General features: G+C 34.5%; 1 protein-coding gene across 7 annotated transcripts in view; it reads left to right on the top strand.

Moving 5' to 3' along the window:
• LOC106875928 (tubulin polyglutamylase ttll6) overlaps nt 1-23281 on the top strand; it is a 420072-nt gene that overhangs the window by 61768 nt on the left and 335023 nt on the right. For all 7 annotated transcript variants that reach the window (XM_014924244.3, XM_089344881.1, XM_014924246.3 and 4 more), the window contains one exon: nt 13645-13907. In XM_014924244.3, coding sequence (XP_014779730.1) covers nt 13670-13907 — 238 coding nt within the window. In that variant the 5' untranslated portion in view covers nt 13645-13669. The remainder of the gene's footprint in view (nt 1-13644; nt 13908-23281) is intronic.

The following is a 23281-nucleotide window of genomic DNA, read 5'->3' as shown; positions in this document are numbered from 1 at the left end:
CTTATTAACCATTCGTCAATCCTCAGTTTCCACTTCACCCACCAGATAAGGGATCAGAGGACCCTGTCAAAAGCTTTCTCCAAGTCCACAAAAGCCAAGTATAGGGGTTTATCTTTGGCTAGGCATTCCTCCTGAAGTTGCTGTACCAGAATATAGCATCAGTGGTGTTTCTACCTGACACAAAACCAAACTGCATCTCATCTAAGCAGACTCTCTCCCTAATTAGTTGGGCTATGACCCTCTCTTTGACCTTCATCACACACACACACACACACACACACACATATTTATATATATATATATATATATATATATATATATATATATATATATATATATATATATATATATATGAATATGTGTGTATGTATGCATGTGTGTGTGTGTGTGTGTGTGTGTGTGTGCATGTGTATGTATATGTATGTATTGGTTATTTTATATTTCTGTAGCATTTATCTCTATTTTGTATATTTTTAAATCATCGTTATTGATTAATTAAGGACTTGTTTCCCCAACTGTTTCCTTGATTTTTGATAATCTTCAGGGAATGCTCACTTTCTTTTATAACTATTGTGGCTGCTGTATATATTGTATATATTATTTATATATTTTATATATTGTATATATATATATTGTATAGATTATTTATTATTTATTTTTTCCCTAACAATATTGATGTGCATATGTTTACATTAAGTGTACGATGGTAAGGCTTATATTTTTATTGTTGCTATTTTGCCATTAAGTTTTATTATTGGGTAGGTGAGGATCCTTTGTTGGTTTGCAAAAATCATTCTTTATTGATTCTATTTTAATTCTTTAATTTTCTATTCTTAGATCTTTCTCATATTCCCTTTCACATCCCTTTCTCTTCCTCACTATACACACACACACACACACACACACACACACATGCACACACACACACACACATGCATATGTGCACACACACGCATATGTGCACACACATGCATATGTGCACACACACAAGGTTGTTTGTTAAACTATGTGTGTATGCGCTTGATACAATAATGTTCACTTTCTCATTCTTACCAATATGGCAGTCATCTGGTTTAGTCATTTTCACCTCATATAACAGATCTGTTTTCTTGTGAATGCACAACAATTGACTCTTCTTGATCCTTTCCATTTCATGTTTACCATAGATTTAATAAGCTCTCTCACTTAGCTGAATGAAGTATATGTTTTAAATCTGATAAATACTTTAGTTTGACAATAATTTATTATTCTGCTGCTTTCATAAAACATTCCAAACAGGAAAAAGCAAAAAAAAACAAAAAGGAAACAACAATAATTGAAGATTGTTGTAGCTGTTTACAATGCATGAGGCATTATGTTAAAAATGAAACAACACAAGACAATGTTTATAGGTTTTTTTCCTTACTCTAAAGAAATAGACAATGAAGACTTTAAAGAATTTGGTCATTAATATTGATTTAGCCATCGAAATGACTAATTATAGCTGAAAAGGTCAAGAGAAATTCACACAAGCAATTAAGTGAAAGGGTTAAAAATGATTTGCAAAGATAATAGAGTCCAAACGACATATATGTCTGACAAAGAATTCCATTCAATAAATAACATAGAATAAGGACAGTGGAGGTGAATTGGTAGAACTGCTAGTGCTTCAAACAAAAATGCCTTGCAGTGTACAGTTCTGGCTCTTTATGTTATCAGTTCAAATAATGACATGATCAGCTTTACCTTTCATCTTTATAGAGCAGTGGTTTTCAACCGTTTTTATATATTTATGGACCCCTTTGATTACTATTTTATTCTGGTGAACCTCCAAAGCCTATCTAGTTTTATAGATACTTCTTTCAAAATTCCTATTTTGTTCATCACACATGAAGTTGTGTAGTTTGAACTATGAAATACATTAGAGAAAGAAATCTAGCTGTCTCTTGGCAAGAAATACATCTAAAGCAAAGTTTTTTTACATGACCCTTAATGTATTTCTGTGGGTTCCCAATTTACTATTTTGCTCGCATGGACCTCTGAAGCTCTTATATGGACCACCAGGGGTTACATGGACCACCAGGGGTTACATGGACCCCAGTTGAGAACCACCATTCTAGAGTCTAAAAATCAAGCACCAGTCAAACACTAGTCTTGCAGTAGAAGAGACACCTGTCCAACTCAGTCAGAGTCAGCGAAAGAGATGGAGGGAGAGATGAGAAGTAAAGAGAGAGGAGGAGAGAGAGAGGGAGAGAGAAGGTGGTGAAGATGCAGTTGTGTGGGTGTGGAGGTGAATGCTAAAGAGTTTTTTAAAAAATGACACGTTGGGCCATGTGGTCATAGGTATATATATACATAATTATAAGATGGTTATATCTGAAACATCTCTAATAATAGATTAGCTTTATCAAGACTGAACTGGAGCTAAACAGCAACAATATTGTTGAAGTACCAAGGCAGCAAGTTGGCAAAATCATTAGCACACTGGACAAAATGCTTAGCGCTATTTTGCCTGTCACTATGTTCTGAGTTCAAATTCCACCGAGGTTGACTTTGTTTTTCATCCTTTTGGGGTTAATAAATTAAGTACCAGTTTGCACTGGGGGTGATCTAATCGACTATCCCTCCACCCCCAAAATTTCGAGCCTTGTACCTAGAGTAGAAAAGAATATTGTTGAAGTGTAGGTGTTGAGCACTGTATGTAACAATCTGGTATAGGCAACCTATTCTCACACCTTAACTATCATTCTTTTTTTTTTTTTTGTGTGTGTGTGTGTGTGTGTGTGCACGTGTGTGCATATGTGTGGCCATGCCATGTGTGTGTGTGTGTGTGTGCAAGTGTGTATGTGTGTGTGTGAGTGTGCATGTGCGTGTATGTGTGTGTGTGTGTGTGTGTGCATGTGTGTTTTACTTATTTCAAATGACAGTGGAACCAATGTCAAGGATTTGAATATTATGCCTTTTTGCTAAAAGATAAAGAAATATTTACTGAGGGATGAGCAGTGAGAAGAAAAGCGAGGGAGACAAAAAAAAGCCAGCAAAACAACACTTCAGCTGGCAATACTTGTAAAAATTGATATTTACAACTCAAACTGTCATTATTAATATTGCAAAGCACTCTGTGAGAGATTATTAGTTTGAAAGAAATTCTTGTTACTGGGTTTCAATTAATAACATTTACGGTGACAACTATGAAATTAATATGTGACATGATGCTGTCGATGGTGGCAGTCATGGTAGTAATGGTAGTTTAGTTGTGGTGGTGTGTAGGGGAAGGGGTCGTGGTGATAATGAATATTATGATGGTGATAAATTGGTCCAAAGTCTCGTCAAAAGACATCAATATTTAAGCAAGCCAAAGAAATCCAATGACTTCAATTTGATTGTCTTCTGTTACTGCAACATTTGGAGTTAGATGTTGTTATATCTTAAGAGGAGAGCTTCATAGTAACTATGGAAGCTATTTCAATGAATATGATACATTTGTCTCTCTCTCTCTCTCTCTCTCTCTCTCCCTCTGTCTTACACACCCTCTCTATCTTTGAAAATTAGTAGTTCTAATTCCCTGTAGCTACTGAAATTGTTCAGTATTTAAACAAATTGGCAGCTGGTTTCTCTAGGATTGGTCAAATTGATGTAGATGCCTTTGATAAAAATCCAATAAGATTTGAAAATCAATTAAGGTTGTTGATTGGTTTTTAAGTCTATGGAGAAATAGCTAAATTAGCCCTGTTTATAAATCTACTATATAGGTTTTATATCTATCTATCTATCTATCTATCTATCTATCTATCTATCTATCTATCTATCTATCTATCTCTATATATATATATATATATATATATATATCATCATCATCATCATCGTTTAACGTCCGCTTTCCATGCTAGCATGGGTTGGACGATTTGACTGAGGACTGGTGAAACCGGATGGCAACACCAGGCTCCAATATATATATGTATATGTGCAGGTGTGGCTGTGTATTAAGAAGCTTGCTGCCCAACCACATGGTTTCGGGTTCAGACCCACTGCTTGACACCTTGGGCAAGTGTCTTCTACTCTAGCTTCAGGCTGACCAAAGCCTTGTGAGTGGATTTGGTAGATGGAGAATGAAAGGAGCCTGTTGTATATGTATACACACATATATATGTATATACCTATCTATGTGTGTGTGTCTGTGTTTGCCTCTCTTCTACACAACTTAACAAATGGTGTTGGTGTGTTTATATTCCTGTAACCTAGTAGTTCAAAAATAGAGCCCAGTGGAACAGGTACTAGGCTTCAAAAAAAAAAAAAAGACTAAATAAATAGCCTCTGGGATTGATTTCTTTGACTAAAATCTTTCAAGGCTTGTCCCAGCATAGCTTCAGTCAAATGACTGAAACAAGTGAAACATAAAAGATATATGTATATATACCTTTTATCTAAAACTGACTTTAATTGTGGTTTGGGGGCCATTTAATGTAATGGTTAGAGCACTCAACCTGTATCTGAGGGGTATGGGTTAGAGTCCCGTTGCTGCCTTCTGGTAACTTTATTACATCTTATAAGGGTAAACACCCAATCTTTCTCCACAGTCCTTGCAACTTCATTGCATTTGAAATTTACTGTCTTGTCTGCAATAGGTGTATGGCTCAGTGGTTAGAGCATCGGGTTCACAATCATGAGGTAGTGAGTTTGATTCCTGGACTGGGCTCTGTGGTGTGTTCTTGAGCAAGACACTTTATTTCATGTTGGTCCAGTCCACTCAGCTGTAGAAATGAGTTGTGGTGTCACTGGTGTCAAGCTGTATCAGCCTTTGCCTTTCCCTTGGATAACATTGGTGGCATGGAGAAGGGAGGCCGGTATGCATGTGTGACTGCTGGTCTTCTATAAAACAACCTTGCCCAGACTTGTGCCTTGTGGGATAACTTTCTAGGTACAATCCCATAGTCATTCATGACTGAAGGGAGTCTTTATATATATATATATATATATATATATATATATATATATAGAGAGAGAGAGAGATAGAGAGATAGATAGATAATAACAGATGGATTGTGGTTTGTTACAACTGTTTCAGATGTGTTTTTTATTGATGAGTAGAAAAACGTTTTCATCAGGTAAATACATGTAAGAATTAAACACTGAACATCTCAATGGCAAATAAAAAACGCCATTTTGGCTCTACTGACCAAAATTCACAGACACAAACATGTGTGTGTGTGTGTGTGTGTGTGTGTGTGTGTGTGTGTGTGTGTGTGTGTGTGTGTGTGTGTGTCCGTCCCCCTGCAATTTAGTGGTTTGGCAAAGGAAACCAATAGAATAAGTTCTACACTTTAAAGAAAAATAAAAACACTAAGTCTGATGTCGCCTTCATGTTGGTTCCTCAATGTGGTCACAGATCGAAACAAATAAAAAGATCGAAACAAAGATCGAAACAAATAAAAAAATAAAAGTAAAAAATAGACTTTCAAATGTGAAGAAATTTGATTCCTTTGGAAATGGACATTAATCTTTGACTGCAGCCCTACTGGGGCACCACTTCAAAGGGTTTTAGTCGAACAAATCAACCACAAGGACTTATTTTTTTATTTTAAATCTGGTACTTATTCTATCGGTGTCTTTTGCCAAATCGCTAAGTTACAGGGATGTAAACACACCAACACTAGTTGTCAAGCAGTGGGGTGGGGGTGGAGGACAAACACAGATACAAAGACACACACACATTACATACACATGATGGGGCTCTTTCAGACTTTGGTTGGCCTGAGGCTACAATTAAAGAGACTTGCCCAAGAAGCCATGTAGTGGGATTGAACTTGAAATCATGTGACTGGGAAGCAAGCTTCTTCCCACACAGCCATGCCTGCACCTATAAGAAATAATTAATATTTTGAATCAACTTCAAAATGGAAAAGGTCAATGAACTGTAAAACAGTTTAATAAAGATGAAGCATCTATTGCAACAATAAAAGTGACAAAAAAAGAAAATCAGTTATGTAATTGCTAGATCTTCAATAACTTTATAGCACACATTATAATGAAAACAATGAAAAAAGCTCTTTTATTTTGAATAGAAGCTTAACACAACAATATGACAATATCCACACACACATACACACGCACAAACACACAAACTCTTACACCCACACACACTCACATACACTCACACACATACACACTCACACACACATACACTCACACACACACTCACACACATGCAAGCACACATACACACACACACACAAGCATACACACACACACACACACATGCACCCTTCCTCTTCTATCTTTTACTTTTTCAGTCATCTGACTGTGGTCATTCTGGGGCACTTCAGGACTTATTTTCTTTTTTAAAAGCCTGGTAGTTATTTTATTCGTGTCTTTCACTGAACTGTTAAGTCACAGGGATGTAAATAAATCATTACCAGTCATCAAATGGTGGGGGAGGGCAAACACAAACACAAAGATACACACGCACACACACAAACACACACACACACACACACACGCGCGCGCACACACACACACACACACGCACACACACACATACGCACACACACACACACACCTCTTTTATCATTTACTTTTTCAGCCATCTGACTGTGGCCATTCTGGGACACTGCACGACTTATTTTCTTTCTTAAAGCCTGGTAGTTATTCTAGCGGTGTCTTTTGCTGAACTGGTAAGTTACATGGATATAAACAAACCAACATTGGTGATCAAGCAGTGGTTGTTACAAACATATACACAAAGACACAAACACATAGATACATACACACACAAACACAAAGACACAAACACATAGATACATACACACACACACACACACACACATACACATACACATATATATATACACACACACACACACACACACATTAATATTCAGCAGAAACAACAGAGTGACTCAAGGGCCAAAAGTTTCATGCATTAGCACTTATCAAAGTAGTTACAAATTAAAGGGTTGTAAATTTATATTCTAGTGATAATGCTATTTCCCTGGATAGTTCTGGAACAAATTACAAAAATTATTACAATGTCACATGGATAATTCATATTTCTCAAATAGTTTGCCCATTAAGTTGTTCAGTATGCAAATACATACGAAAACAAAGAAGGAAAATCAGAGCATTCTTTTGCACACAATAAATGGGAGTGCTGGTGAATATAAATGCAGTATATATACACGCATATATCGTCACCACCACCACCACCACCACCATCATCATCATCATCATCATCACCATCATCATTTAACATCTGCTTTCCATGTTGGCATGGGTTGGATGGTTAGACAGAAAACTGGTAAGCTGGGGAGCTGCACCAGGTTCCAATCTGATTTGGCATGTTTTCTACAGCGGGATGGTTTTCCTAATGCCAACCACTCTAAGAGTGTAGTGGGTGTTTTTTTATATGCCACTGGCACAGGTGCCAGTTACATAACACTGGCATTGGCCACAATTACGATCTCACTTGGCTTGATAAGTCTTCTCAAGCATGTATTGCCAAAGGTTTTGGTCACTTGTCACTGCCTCCATGAGGTCCAGTTGTTTGAAGGGTGCTTTTTATGTGCCACCAACATGGGTGCCAGTTATGCGGCACTGGCATCGATCATGACTACGATTTCACTTGGCTTGATGGGTCTTCTCAAGCACAGCATATCATCCAACATTCAAAGAGTGCCTTTTACATGCCACCTGCATGGATGCCAGTTACGCGACTACGATTTCACTTGGCTTGGTGGGTCTTCTCAATCACTGCATATCACCAAAGGTCTCAGTCAACTATCATTACCTCCATGAGGCCCAACGTTCTTAGATTCACTCATACATACATAATTATGGAATCACTTACACACGCATGCACATGCACACACACACAAACACAAACACATGCATAAATATATCTATAAAGTGAAACAAGAATATATATACATAGACACATAAGTATATCTAAATAGCATACATAAAATGTTTTGGAGAGAGTCCTTCTTCAGGGAAAACAAAGGAATGAATTAAAACTGACAGTAAACTTGTTCCTGCATTTTTCAAGATTTGCTCTCTTACCTCCCTAAAACTTATAAATAAAGTTATGGAATGATGGTTTTTTTGCATTTGCAAGGGGTTATAAATCTATATAAGAGTGGTCTTGTTGATTGAATCAACTCATGAGAATATTACTGGTACTTTCATAAGCCTACAACTGTATCTCTACATGGTTATTCAAACTGCTGTGGAGGCGCAATGGCCCAGTGGTTAGGGCAGCAGACTCGCGGTCGTAGGATCGTGGTTTCGATTCCCAGACCGGGCATTGTGAGTGTTTATTGAGCGAAAACACCTAAAGTTCCACGAGGCTCCAACAGGGGATGGGGGCGAACCCTGCTGTACTCTTTCACCACAACTTTCTCTCACTCTTTCTTCCTATTTCTGTTGTACCTGTATTTCAAAGGCCAACCTTGTCACACTGTGTCACGCTGAATCTCCCAGAGAACTACATTAAGGGTACACGTGTCTGTGGAGTGCTCAGCCACTTGCACGTTAATTTCACGAGCAGGCTGTTCTGTTGATCGGATCAACTGGAACCCTCGTCATCGTAACCGACGGAGTGACAACCATTCAAAACTGCTAGACATAGCAACTCAATCTCTGTCAAATTTGATCTTTGTGACCCTTGCACATACAGGAGAGAAGATGGAATGATCATAGTTTGAATCCTGGAATACTTTTGATCATAGGTATGCTCGATGAGGGCAGTGCTAGTGCTAAACTAAAACAACAACAACAACAACACCATCTACAGCACTGACAACAATAGTAACACTGACAACATCATCGTTATCATTAGCAACAACAATAACTAGGAAGAACTGCTGCAAAAACACACAAAAAATGAAGAAAACCCTCCTGCATTGACAAACTTAACAGGTTACAATAAACACATTAGGTCATAAAACCTGTCAATGAAGAATTCTCTGTAGAAAGAAAGGCAACCGGAATTCTAAACAATATAGCTACCATTACAAAAATGGTCATCAGATTTTTACACCTCCTCTTTAGAGATGTCCCACAGCACGAATAAAAAATTTATATGATATTTGCATTATTATATCTTTTTTGTTTTCCATATTATTGCCAAGACTTTATTGGTGGTGGAACTAAATTCCTCAACTCCAAGCTTTTCATTTCTCTATTTTCTTTTTTTTTTTTTTTTACCTTTTTTTTTTCGCCTTTTCTTTCTCTGAAATAATTTGGGAGTTTTGTGAGAATTTAGTGGTGGGGGCTAAAAATGGAAAAAAAAAAAAAGAAAATGATAATATTAAAAGAAGAAAAGGAAAATGAAATTAGTAACTGAATGGCAAGATGTCTGTGTGTGTGTGTGTGTGTGTGTCTGTGTGTGTCTGTGTGTGTTAGAGTATAAGCATATATATATGTGTGTACAATGTGTTTGAGTGTGTGCATGCATGTGTACATGTGTGTGTGTGTGTGTGAAGGTGTATGGCTTAGTGGTTAGAGTGTTCGGCTCATGATCATAAGATTGTGAGATCAGTGGCATAGTGTGTCCTTGAGCAAAACACTTTATTTCATGTTGCTCCACTCCACTCACACTCAGCTGGCAAAAATGAGCAGTAACTATATTTCAAAGGGCTGGCCTTGTCACATTCTGTATGCTGAGACCTACATTAAGAGTTACATGCATCTGTAGATTACTCAGCCACTTGCATGTGAATTTCATGAGCCGGCTGTTCTGTTGATTGTATCAACTGGAACGCTCATCAGAGTGCTAGTTATCTGTGTTTGTGTGTATGTAATTATGTAAGTGTGTATGTATGTACAATTGATTGTATATATGTTTGCACATGTGTATTGATGGTGCAATAAAATGTGTATATTATCATCCGTGTTATTGGCTTTAATGCCTGGTTTTCTATAAACGCATAGGTTGGTTAGATGTCTATAATCATATATAGTTATGTGTGTGTTTGCTGTGTGTGTGTGTGTCTGCTTGTGCGTGTATGCTGTGTGCTGTGTGTAGACTTGTATGCATAGAAATATGTATCTGTGTGGTTGTACTTGCATATTTTCATGTGTGTTTGTATAATGATGGAAACCAGTAAAAGAATATAAGAAAATAAAGAAAATATGTGTATCTGTATATACTGTATATATGTGTGTATTTGTGTCTTGCGATATATGTGTGTATCCAGTGCATGTGATTTTATTACGAAAATGACCCTCCCATGATGCATCAGTATATATATGTATGTATGTATTTGTGTATATGTGTATGTATTATATCTATACATTGTTATATATATTATATTTATAATATATATATTTATATGTATTATATTTATACATATATCTATATTGTATGCATATATGTTTATATATCTATATGTGTATTATACACACACAAATATATATAGCTAATATATATGATTTATTATAAATATATCGAGAAATGGCTGTTGTCAAAAGTAGTTATCTTATGGCCATATATTTAATTTTGTCGACTTGTATTGATTGGGCCTATAACAGCTGCTCAATTGTTCACATTCTCACTGTGAATAGCCATATTATTAAGAATGGTAAAAATTATGCTTTTTTTGTTACTCTGAAGGCACAAAGCTGTGTTTGGTATGGTCATTCAAATAAATTCAGTAATTTTTTTTATCTTTTATCTTTTACTTGGCTTACTCATTAGACTGCGGCTATGTTGGGGCACCATGTTGAAGAATTTTAATTGAATGAATCAACTCCACTACTTATTATTTTATTTTAAAGTCTAGTGCTTACTCTAGTTGGTCTCTTTTGCTGAACCACTAAGTTACCGGGATGTAGTCAAATTAACGCGGGTTGTCAAGTGACAGTAGGACAGAAACCAACCAAAATCAGACTGGAACTTGGTGCAGCTCTCCTACTTGCTTGCACTGGTCAAACCATCCAACCCATGCCAGCATAGAAAACAGATGCTAAATCATAATGGTGATGAATATACAAATATACAAACAAATACAAAGAAATGACTACACAGAGATACATGCAGAAGTTCAAATTTATATATGAACTATAGGTTTTACACAAATGTAAACTTTATTCTTTACTGATTCTATCTGTATCTCCTCTGCCACAATTGATTTTACTTAAGCAACATACTGAATGAGTGTATAATTCAGTTAATTGCATAACTTCTCAAACACAAATTTGTTTAACTGCTAAACTTTGTGAAATTGATTGGTTTATTGCATATGCTAATAACATCAATTTTGGTTAATTGCATAAAATTACTTTCCAGTTTTGAGTAAAAAAAAAAAAGCATGAAATTGAACATTTATTTTATTTGATTTGAATAAAGTAATTTCCTGGTAACTTTTGTTTACATTATGAGTTACAAGAACTATATCTTGATTGCAATTTATTGTTTCTGGGTGAAACACTATATTCTCCATTGCTTTTGCTTTAGTTTCCCTGGCTGTTGCTAATAGGTAACAGACAATTAAGCTTTAGACAAGCATTGCATCCAATGGGAGAACAACAGTCTATTATTTTCTTTATATGGTGAAGCTAGCTTTCAGAAATCCTTTTCAGGTGCAGGAAATTTTACACTCATTTTCCCTTACCTTTCAGTAATGAGATGAAACTAAGGTAATTTGTAGTTTGACTTATACAAGCTACAGTTTAGAGTTTCACCTTCATAATTAGATTACATTTTAAGTCTTTCACTGTTTCTCATACTTTATTTGGGCCATTAAAAATGCAGTAATCTGTTGGTCATTTTTGAGGTAATACTGAAAAATGAATCTTCTCTCAGCAACTTAGCACTTCTAAGTTTCATCTTGTCACTACTTATTCCACAGACCTTAAAAAACCAGCAGCATAGAATAGAAGTAGCTTTCTTTTCAACTGTTTCAAATCAGAAGTCATGTTAAGCTGAATAAGAAATGATTTGTCAATTGTCGTTTCTACTAATTTAAAAACACATAATGTTCTGCTTTTCCCCTTATGGTCATTATCTGCTTGCGTGTGTGTGACACTCAAATAGAACATTAGCTCAAGAACATTCATTTAATATATTTGTATATTTGGTGTTAGGAAAGGTATCCAGCCCAAAAAACCTTGCCAAAGCAGACAGTGCAGCCTGGTGCAGTCCTCTGGTTTGCTAGCTGTTGTCAAACCACCCAATCCATATCTGCATTGAGAGCAGACATTAAATGATGATGATGATGAAGACATTGAATTTCACACCTGACAATACAGACAAGAACATATATTTGGTTTCAAATGGTAAAATTCAGACTATGGCTTTTGGTCTGACAGGAAATGTAACTTACCCCATTACAACATTAATGCTAAGCAGCAGCATTATAACAATTATAATAATCTGTTTTCTATTGGCTACAAAATTACAAAACATTGGTGATGGTACAAAGACAAAACATAAAACTGGAATATCAATAAGGGAAAGGCTCCCAGTGGGAAGTGAGGCAAGAATCACCTAAGCCCAATCAAAGAAACCCATTAAACATTGTATCATCCTAACTACAAAAAGTGACCTTTCCATACTGTTTTCTCCAGCTTTCATGTGCATGCTGAAAGTAGTCCCACTCACTAGAGCCACTCTCACCAATTCCACTCATCTTCTAAAACAAGTTTGCTTGAGGGTAGCACCTCCTTCTCTGTATCTGACTTCCCTCTACAAGGGGAATATGAGAATGTCCATGAAGATTTTGAAGATTTAGCTCAAGTGGGAAGTGCTCATCCTCAGCATTTCCAATCTTCTCCACTATACAACCTCTTTCACTATAGCTGCCAGGCAGGGGAAAATTGCTTGTTTTTCCTGGTTCATGGAAGACAGGGGTGCAATCTGTGTAATGGACTCAAATGATAGCCAGATCCATTCTATACATGACAACAGCTGTTTGACATAACTTCACAGTTCAATGGTTTTGTTGCACTCTGTGTATTTTGGAAAGGTCCCAGTAATGACACTTCCATACCTGTAGAATTTGATCTCAAATTGGCAAATACTGCCATGCTATGAAAATTCTGAGAGTTATTCATAGTCCTCAAACTGAATACACTTTGAAATAGACTGCTTAGTTGATTCTCTTCAAAGCCTGAGTTTTCTCACCCAAAGCTTTATCACTCCTCCTCACAATAACTGTTAATATGAAAATTTTTCTAGCTACACTGAGCTGGGAGTGTGTCTTTGTTTTGTGTTAGTACTTCTTATTGGCACTCTTGTAGAAGAAGCCATATTGAAAAAAAAAAAAAAAAGAAAAATGCAAGCGATAATTTCAAAATCAAATAAAATTATATATGCTTCTTTTATCATACTTATATTATAGTTACTATTTATTTCTTGGTTACATTTACCACTAAGTTCATTATCATAGTTGCTACTCATATCATAGTTATATTTACTACTTATATTGTACTTATATTCGCTGTTCATTTCATGGTCATATCGACTACATGTTTAATGGCTATGTTACTTGTACCTTCATGGTTATGTTTGCTATTCATTTCATGATTATATTTGCTTTTTATATCATGGTTACATTTGCTACTTGTGATAACATCGTTATATTTGTCGTTTATTTCATGGATATTTTTCCTACTTTATTTCATGGTTATTTCCCCTGCTTATTACTTTTTTATACTTATTTTTTGCAGTGATTTAAATATTAGTGACTCTACAATGGCTGAAAATTACGACAATGAAGACAGGCTGTCAGCAGAAGCTTCAAGCTGCAATTCAAATTGCTCAGAAGCTGGGGGAAGTGACCACAGTGATAGCTTAACAGAATCTGAAGCTGAAGATGATGCTGACATCGACAATCTAAATACTGTTGATAATGAGGAAATGTTAACCCTTATTGATGATGATATTCCATACTTGAAGCCCATCAAAACTGAGTTTCCAGGAGAGATTGAAGGTTAGTGGTTTAATTTTAACTAGGTCATTTCCCATCACTATGCTGCCGGTAAAAATATTTGTTAATAATGTACATACTTTTACAAATTGTTCAAAGTGAAAGTTGTTTTTTAAAAATGTGTTGTAGAGTAGTTTATAACTACTGTACCAAGTAGTAATAGACATCAATGATCACTTGGTATTAGCAATCCTGCTGTAATTCTCCTGATGGGTAACTCTGGGTTTGCTTCTCTGGATTATGAATATTATGAGGGGTGGATCATATTCATATGTAGATGTATATATTTTTATATCAATGTCCTTAGTTTGATTAACTCTGTAAATATTTGGTATGCTTGAATTGAATTATTTGATATCTGACATCTTCATACTTCCTCATATCTTTGGCTACTTTACTTCCTATTTTTGCATTTCTATATTCATTCTATGTTTTTTTGTTTTTTTTTATTTTTTTTATTTTTATCATCTCTGTTGCAGGTCTTTTCCTTTATCACAACTGACTGAAATAGCTCTATTTATCCAAGAGTTCTTGATTTACTTTTTTTCTCTGATTAAGAATGTTGGTGGTTGTCATTATTACTTCTACAAATGCTCCTGTTATTTCTTGAACATTAGCATCTTGTAAAAAAATTGCAGAGATGTGATTTATTCTTGTCTCTGATTTAAATTCTTTTGCTGTGTTCAGGTCTTAAAATTTTTCAAGATAAACTTTTATTCTTACATTCATTTCTTCATGACCGATTTGAGCTTAACTTATAATGTCATTATAAGAAAAAAAAAGTTAGCAATAATTGCTTATATCTATACCTGGAAAAATTTGAGTTTTAGCCTTATTTATGCTCTATCAGTATATTTTTGTCCCTTTATCTTCCATTGATATATTTTGGTGAGATGATAATAAAATCAATCTGCTTTATGTATTCCTCAAGGTGAATACCATGTTATTGTTCATGACAGTTTCTGCTGGTATATTTTCTATAATTAGTTTGTGTTGTTTTGCAAATTCTAATAACCTTGGTTTCCTTTTACAAGTTTTATTTTTACAAGTCAAATTTATTGAGTATTCCTTTCCAAGTATCACAAATATCTAATCCAATCATTGCATTGTAGCATCTTGAATTATAAGTGTGTTTTCTTTGCTTTGCAAGTCATTTTTTCTCCCCTAGATCTCAGTAGAATTTCTCCATTTCTTCATCATTGTAAGTGATGGTTGGAGCATAAATCTGGATGATTATGATGTTGTATGACTTAGCTGTCAGTCTTATTGGGCATATTCTGCTAGAATTCAGTGTAATATGTATTACTGACTTTCAGCTATATTTATATACCATTTCTACACCTTTGTTTTTTTTTCAGCTGCTAAACCATATTTTATGCCTATTATCTGCCATAAATTCTCCCCATTTTGTACATCTTTTTTCAGCAGCTCTTATAATATTCCAAGAATATCTTTACATCTCATTGATTAGTTCTTGTACTTTCCTTCCCAGATTGATGAAACTCACATTTCATTTTATAACTATAAACACATTTTTATGTAATTTTAACTTTTGGTTATACTCACACAACACATGCACGTGTGCACGCACACACACACACACACACACACGTGCACAACACACACTCACACACAACACACACATACACACAACACACACACACATGCACACACACATGTATGTATAGTTTTTTAATTGATTGCGCAAGGCTTGAAAATCCTCTTGTATGCTCTTCTACTGGTGGCTCACAAGCAAGCTACCAGAGAAGGTAAACTCCATGTGAGATAGATATAGATATACAGGAATAGTTAACTAATAGAGTACAGGTGAAATAAATTTCTCTATACTAGGTCTGATCAATAAGTATCTGGACTGTTGCCATTGTCACGAAGCTAAAGCATGCAAAGTGAAGCTGCTTGGCAGAGATTGACCTGTTATGCATGCACACTAAGTTTTAACATTCTAGCTCATTTCTACTGTTTACAGCAGTGCTTGGAAGGAAGGTGTGTAGCATGTGATCGTCGCATTGACCATGACAGAGATGCCTGCTCAATGGCCTATGCAACGTTGCAGAAAGTGTATGGAGAGGAGTGTATGAGCCACACAAGTGTATGAGTGGTTCAGACATTTCCAAGATGGCTGAAAAAATGATGATAAATGTTGAACATTCTGGGAGACCTGCAACGAGCAGAACTGAGAAAAACATTGCAGATGTGTATGCAGTTATGAAGGGAAATTGTCGACTCACCATCCCTGAGTTATCAGAGAATGTGCAGATTTGCTACAACTCAGTTCAGACCATTATCACTGAAGATTTGGGAATGAGATATGTGTCTGCTAAGTTTGTGCCAAAACTGCTTTCAGCTGCCAGATAGACACTCAGGTTTCATTTGCACAAGATCTCCTTGATTGTGTTGAGAACAAAGAAAACATTTTGAAAACTTTGCATAGGCCTCTGAGTAGGTATCACCAAGCTTTTGGCAAAATTTGATGCAGATTCTCTGCTCAGCTTTCTGTGTCATGGTCAATGCGACAATCACATGCTACACACTTTCCTTCCAAGCACTGCTGTAAAAAGCAGGAGTGAGCTAGAACGTTAGAACTTAGTGCACATGCATAGCAGAGTTCAAGGTTAATCTGTATCAAGTGGCTTCACTCTCTGTGCTTTAGTTTTGTTACTATAGCAACAGTCCAGATACTTGTTGATCAGACTATGTACGCTTGAAGTAGTTGATAGTTTTTGTTGCCTTGGTCTCCTGTTTAGTTCTAGAGGAAGATCTTCCAAAATTATAGTTATTAGATTAAGAAAGAGGTGAAGTATGTTCAGGGAGCAATTACTTCTGTTAACAAAGAGTTTCTCTTTTCCAAGTGAAGGAAATATTGTATGTACCTTGTGTACAAAGTGCAATTTAGGATTGTAGTGAGATGTGGGCTTCTATGCAAAGAGTTTGCAAAGACTGAAAAGAAATGAGATGAGCATGCTCCCTGGTTGCATATTATTAGTGTCATTGAATAATGGAACACATATGAGCTGAGAGAACTGATTATGAAAGGAATTTGATGCAGTGTGCAAGAGAGATACTTTATTGCTATAAGCATATGACACATCTAGAAGATGTCAGTTGTATGCTGAGTGCTGAAAAAAATGAAGCGCCAAGTACTATAAGTAAATGGAAACTATGGAAGAAGAAGATCGGGATGAAATGATGAAGAATAATCTCAAGAAGCTGAACCTTTTGAATAAAAAAAAAGAAAGAACAATGCCAAGCATCAAAATACTTTGCTAGACAAGGACCATCCAACCTATGCAAATGTGGAAAAATAGAGACAAAATGATGAACATGGTGATAGCAACAGTGGTCCCTGCTATCACTCTATCTTTCTCCCTTTCTCCCATTATGTCATTTGTGCAGAAACTTCCCCTAACAGCGTCTCTATATCTCTATTTTACATGGTCTCTGTGAGAATGATTGCACCCCTATCATTATGTGTGCAATTTCTGCTGTACATCAGTGTACATCTTGATATACACTGATACCCTGTTTTATTTTTCAGAGTACCTCCCACACCTGATTCTTGAGTCATAGAAAATTGGCAAACTGCTAAACTCTAGCTTCTTTCCTTGTTAGATACACCTGATGTCTACCTTCTCTTCTACCTACTTGATATTGTTTCTTGCTCCACACCTTAATTTTACCTTTTCCGTGATTGTCTCTTAGGTTCTATGTCTCTCTCTACTACACCATTCTACCAAAATATCTCTGTCCAACTTGCTGGAACCTTGATTTATCTACAGATCTAGCTTTTGATATGTAGCAGGTTGATAGATACATATATATACAATGGACTTCTTTCAGTTTTTGCCTACTAAATGCATTCACAAAGCTTTGGTTGGCCTGAGTCTATAGTAGAAGACACTTGTCCAAATTGCCATGCAGTGGAAGTGAAACCAGACCCATGTGGTTGGGATGCAATCTTTTTACTACACAGTACACAATGTATACAGTGGGCTTCCACACAGTTTCCATCTAGCAAATTCACTTCTAAGGCATTGGTTAGCCTGTGGTTTTAGTAGCAGACATTTGCTCAAGGTGTCACACTGGGATTTGAAGGGAAAAAATTGTTGTTTCTCATGAACTTGCTATTGATCATTCATTCTCTTCTTTTAACAGTCAACACACACACACAAACACACACAAAGACACTCAAACATGCACGTGCGCAAACACGCACACACACACATATACATACATACAGAGAAAGACATACATACATACATAAACATACCTTATATATACACACACACAAACAGAAACACACACACACACAACACACACACACACACACACACACACACACACACACACACACACACACACACACACACACACACACACACACACACACAATGTTGCATGAGTCACAGAAAATTATCATATATTATGGCAGTTCTGATGTGTTTCTTTATTTTTCAGCAATCGAAAGAACCACTAAGAATTAAAAGAAAAAAAAAAAGAAACATACTTTATAGGCTTTTAAATTTAAATTTATTACAAAAACAATGCATGAAAGAAGTATCTTTTTTTTCTTTAGATGCCATTTATATATATATATATATGTGTGTGTTAATATATTATGTGTTTTAAATATATATATATATATATATATATATATATATATATATATATATATATATATAAATATGTATATATATATATGTATATATATATATATGTATATACATGTATATATATATATGTATATATATATATATATGTATATATATATATATATGTATATATATATTATATATTATATATTACATATATTACATATTATATATTATATGTGTGTGTATTTTATATATATATATATATTTGTATATGTATGCATGCATATATCTATATCAAGTCGATAATATGTTAATGTGAAGTTTTTTGTAAAAACCAAGCTATTATTCTGATAATGCCAAATTTAAATATTAGACCATCATGCTTAATTTAACTTAAAATACATACTCAAGCTTTAGAGATCAATACTTACTCTTTCTCGTGCCATTCTTCATGAAAAGTATTTGGGTGAGGTTGCTATTTATGTGGCTATTTAACATCATCATCATAGTCATCATCTCCTAATATCCACTTTTCCATCCTAGCATGGGTTGAACGGAATTTATCTGAAATGGATTTTCTGTGACCAGAATCTCTTCTTGTTGCTACTCCTCACCTGTTTTCAAACAAGATTATATTTTCTCCATGGCCAGACATGTTCTTGAAGAACATTGAAAATGAACGATGCAGTTTCTATGGCAGTAACACTCATTTACAACTATCATGTGATGTCAAGCCTAGGAGACACAAAACAAACACACACTCAACACACAAATATACATATACATATATATATTTGTATGTGTATGTATGTCTATATATATATATATATATATATATATATATACACATACAAGTGAGTGGACAAACAAAAGAAGAGTATGCAATCAATTTATTGGGAGTTACATGTATGGATCAAAATAGTTTGATTCAAATTTGTTGGTATACTTGAGTTTCAATCGTGATGCTAGTCATCAGCCATTTTCAATTTTCAAATTGAAAATGGCTGACAACTAGCATCACATTTGAAACTGAAGAGTACCAACCAATTTGAACCAAACCGTTTTGATGCATATATATATATATATATATATATATATATATATATATATGTTGTTGTACTTGGGGATGGTCATATTGCCAGTTTAGCCAATAAAAACACACGCACTGTATATTTGGTGTTTATTTGCTTCAGCTTTATATTACATTAATCTTATATATATATATATATACATATATGTTGGGTCATCCCATAAATAATGCGTTTTTTTTTATACCTCTTTTATTTTTCAAAACTAAGATAAACAAAGTTTTTTAATCTGAAATATACTCTCTTTCATTTTGCTACAATGCTCTTCCATCTATCTGGTAGACTTGCAAGGCCTCTCTTCCAAAATTCACTTGTCTGTGATGAAAAATACTTTAACCTTGTCTACAGAGTTCATATTTTTTCTGTCCAAATGATTTTGAAGACTTATCAAAATTTCTTTAAAAATTTTGATCTGTGCGTGTCTCCTGTTTCCTGTTTATCCTGATGAGGGGGTCATTGCCGTGTTGCACTTTAATGTAAATAAACTGCGATGGTGAGCTCCAGAAATAGCTATAGATATATATGAATATTGAATTTGACCTGTGAAGTCTGCTCATTATGAACTTTTGGACGTACTTGTGTGGAGGGAGTAAAAGACCTTTTTCGAGATGCATGTGAATTTGACCTGTGAAAGTCTGTTTACTTATGAACTTTGGACCTACTTGTGTGAGGGAAGTAAAAGACTTTCTCAAATATTTTTTTTTAAATTAAAAAAAAATTTTTTATAAATATTTTACTTGTCTGATAAAACTTTTTTAGTCTGTGGATATTTATTTTATTTTATTTTATTTTACTTTTACTTATTTTATATTTGTCTATTTAGGTTTTTTGGGAATTTTTAGCCGTTTATATTTAACATTTTCGATAGGCTGTTCTATTAGTATTTTATTCGATTATATACTTTTACCTTCTGTGATTTTATGTATATGTATTATTTTTATGTGTTTGTGAACCATGGTGATTTTTATATATGATTAAATGTTTGAGGGGTGGTGTTGTATGTAAAGTCGTTGACCCAAATTTAATGTTTGTTCTATAACCAATGTTTCTTTATATATATATATATACATACATACATACATACATACATACATACATACATACATACATATATATATATATATATATATATATATATATATATATATATATATATATATATATATATATATATATATATATATAGTAATCCCTCACTATCGCAGGTGTTACGTTCCAAAACCTCACGCAGAAATAATTAAAATCTAAAAAAATATAAATACCTATTGACTGCAGAGACTTGGATATACTGAGGAGTCCGTGATATAAATTTACATATATTAGCCACAAAAATCTGGAATGTACTGAGTGTGTGATAGGTGAACTGTGATATGGCAAGGGATTACTGTACATGTATGTGTGTGTGTGTGTGTGTGTGTGTGTGTGTGTGTGTGTGTGTGTGTGTGTGTGTGTGTGTGTGTGTGTGTGTGTGTGTGTTTGTGCTTTTGTGTCTCTTTTCTTGACATCACATGGTAGTTGTAAATGAGTGTCACTGTCATGCAAGCAACGTCATTAATTTCCAATATTCTGTGAGAACATGTCTGGCCATGTGCAAACAGGTGAGGATTGTTGACAGGAAGGGCATCCAGCTGTAGAAGATATGCCTCAAATAAACCTTGTCCTGATCATGCAAGCATTAGAAAAGTGGATGTTAAAAGATGATGATGATGATGATGATGTACGTACACACATACATATGTATGTATGTATGTATGTATGTATGTATTTATGTATGTATGTATGTATGTGTGTGTATATATATATATATATATATAAATGTGTGTGTCCATTTATTAAGTTTTAAATATATTTTATAATTTCCTTTTTCATAGCTTTTTCATTTTTAGTATTTATGTGTACATTTGTGTGTGTGTGTGTTTCTATCTCCTAATTTAAAAAAAAATGTATCTCTATTTTTTTAATTTGTTTTTCAAAATTTCTTTCATTTTTTGAATCTATGTGTATCCTTTTTAATTTTATTTTCACGCATGTATTTCATATATTTTCTTTAATTTCTTAAACTTTTTCTCTTTTTTTTTCCCCCCCTAAATTTCCATTTACTTTTATATTTTATGTTATTTTTATGTCCCTCTCCTGAATTTAACATTGTTTCTTACTTTTCTTTTGAAAATAAATGCTCTGGAAGACAGCTTAGTCTAAGAATATTGCCTTTTTTGATTATCTCAGTCTTGTTCAAGCAATGTATATTCTCTTTGTATCAAAGTATGGTTGACTTTCAAATAAAATAAATTATTTATCTATCCGTTTGTTCCCATTTCTCTCTATTTCACTCTCTGTCTATCATTCTCTCGTTCTTCTCTGTCTCTCATTCTTTCTCTTGCATTGAAAAATGATTGTAAATTTCTTTAATTTGTTTGTGTTGTTTTATCGTTTCCATCTTTAATAAAGCTTTCTTACAATAATCTATCTTTCCGTCTGCATGCCTGCCTGTCTACCTGCCTGTGTATCCATCGGTCAGTCTGTCAGTTAGTCTGTTTCTCCTCTCATCTCTCTTTCAAAACTAATATTATATTATTCATTTGCATTCTTGTATTGTTTCCTTCTGCAATAAAGTTTTCTCACAAAACACACACCGTCACACCAGTTTTGTAAAAGGGACCCAACTTTGAGAACTAAGAAGAGAAAAGTATTTAATGGTCTTCTCCATGAGTGTTTATATTATTGGTGCTGCTTCTAACACAAAATTTGAATTTTGTTTTACTTGTGCAGCACTCTGGCACATCAGCAGATAGATTTTTTATGCTAACTGTATATACTACAGACCAGCAATTTGAATTCATTTCGAGGGTGGATCAGGTATACAGCACTGATGAGCTGAAGTAACAGTAAAATCTTGATATGTTACTCTCATTCACTCCTGAGGTGATTCATTTCACTGGGCTTTGAAGCATACTATGTTTCTTTTTAAACACTATCTCTCTAAATGGACCAAACCTTGATGAAATACTGCAGCTTAAATGCATTTAAACAACACACATACATTAAATGTATGATATCAGTAATGTTTACAGTTAGGAGCTGCTTCCATCATAAGATTTGAATCATCATCATCATCATCATCATCATCGTTTAATGCATGACTTTACAGGAGATGGCCAGCCTGAGAGCTGGGGTTGGATGTCCTTCCTAATACTAACTACATTACAGAGTGTGGTGGGTGTTTTTTTACATGATACTAGCATGGTTGCTTTTACATGGCAACAGATATGTATATATATAAAAGTAATCTTGATCTCCAACTTAATATCTTGCAAATAGCCAGTGGGCTTATTAAAAGAAAAATTTAATTATGGCAGAAGCAGTATTAATACCAAAAGGTAATTTTGATCCCCAACTTAATGTGGAGGTTGTGTATTACACCTATAACCACCCTTTCTGTTGTCGTTTTAGGATTATGTTGAACTACATTGTCTAATGAATCATTTTTTAAAGATAACAAAATATGATTTGATTGTATTTCTAATGAATCGGTTAAGATGACTGTTTGTGTGGAAATTTGCAGATGGTATTAAGATCTTGTGGATTTTAATGTCTATGGAGAAGATTTCCTCAATTGACTAGTCAAGTATCCCAAATGTTAGATTCAGTATGAGCACTGCAAATGCATTGTAGGATA

Source organism: Octopus bimaculoides, chromosome 2 (genome assembly GCF_046866305.1).
Source record: "Octopus bimaculoides isolate indiv1 chromosome 2, ASM4686630v1, whole genome shotgun sequence".
Taxonomy (NCBI): domain Eukaryota; kingdom Metazoa; phylum Mollusca; class Cephalopoda; order Octopoda; family Octopodidae; genus Octopus; species Octopus bimaculoides.
Note: the sequence above shows the minus strand (reverse complement) of the source record. Positions and strands in the feature narration are given on the sequence as shown.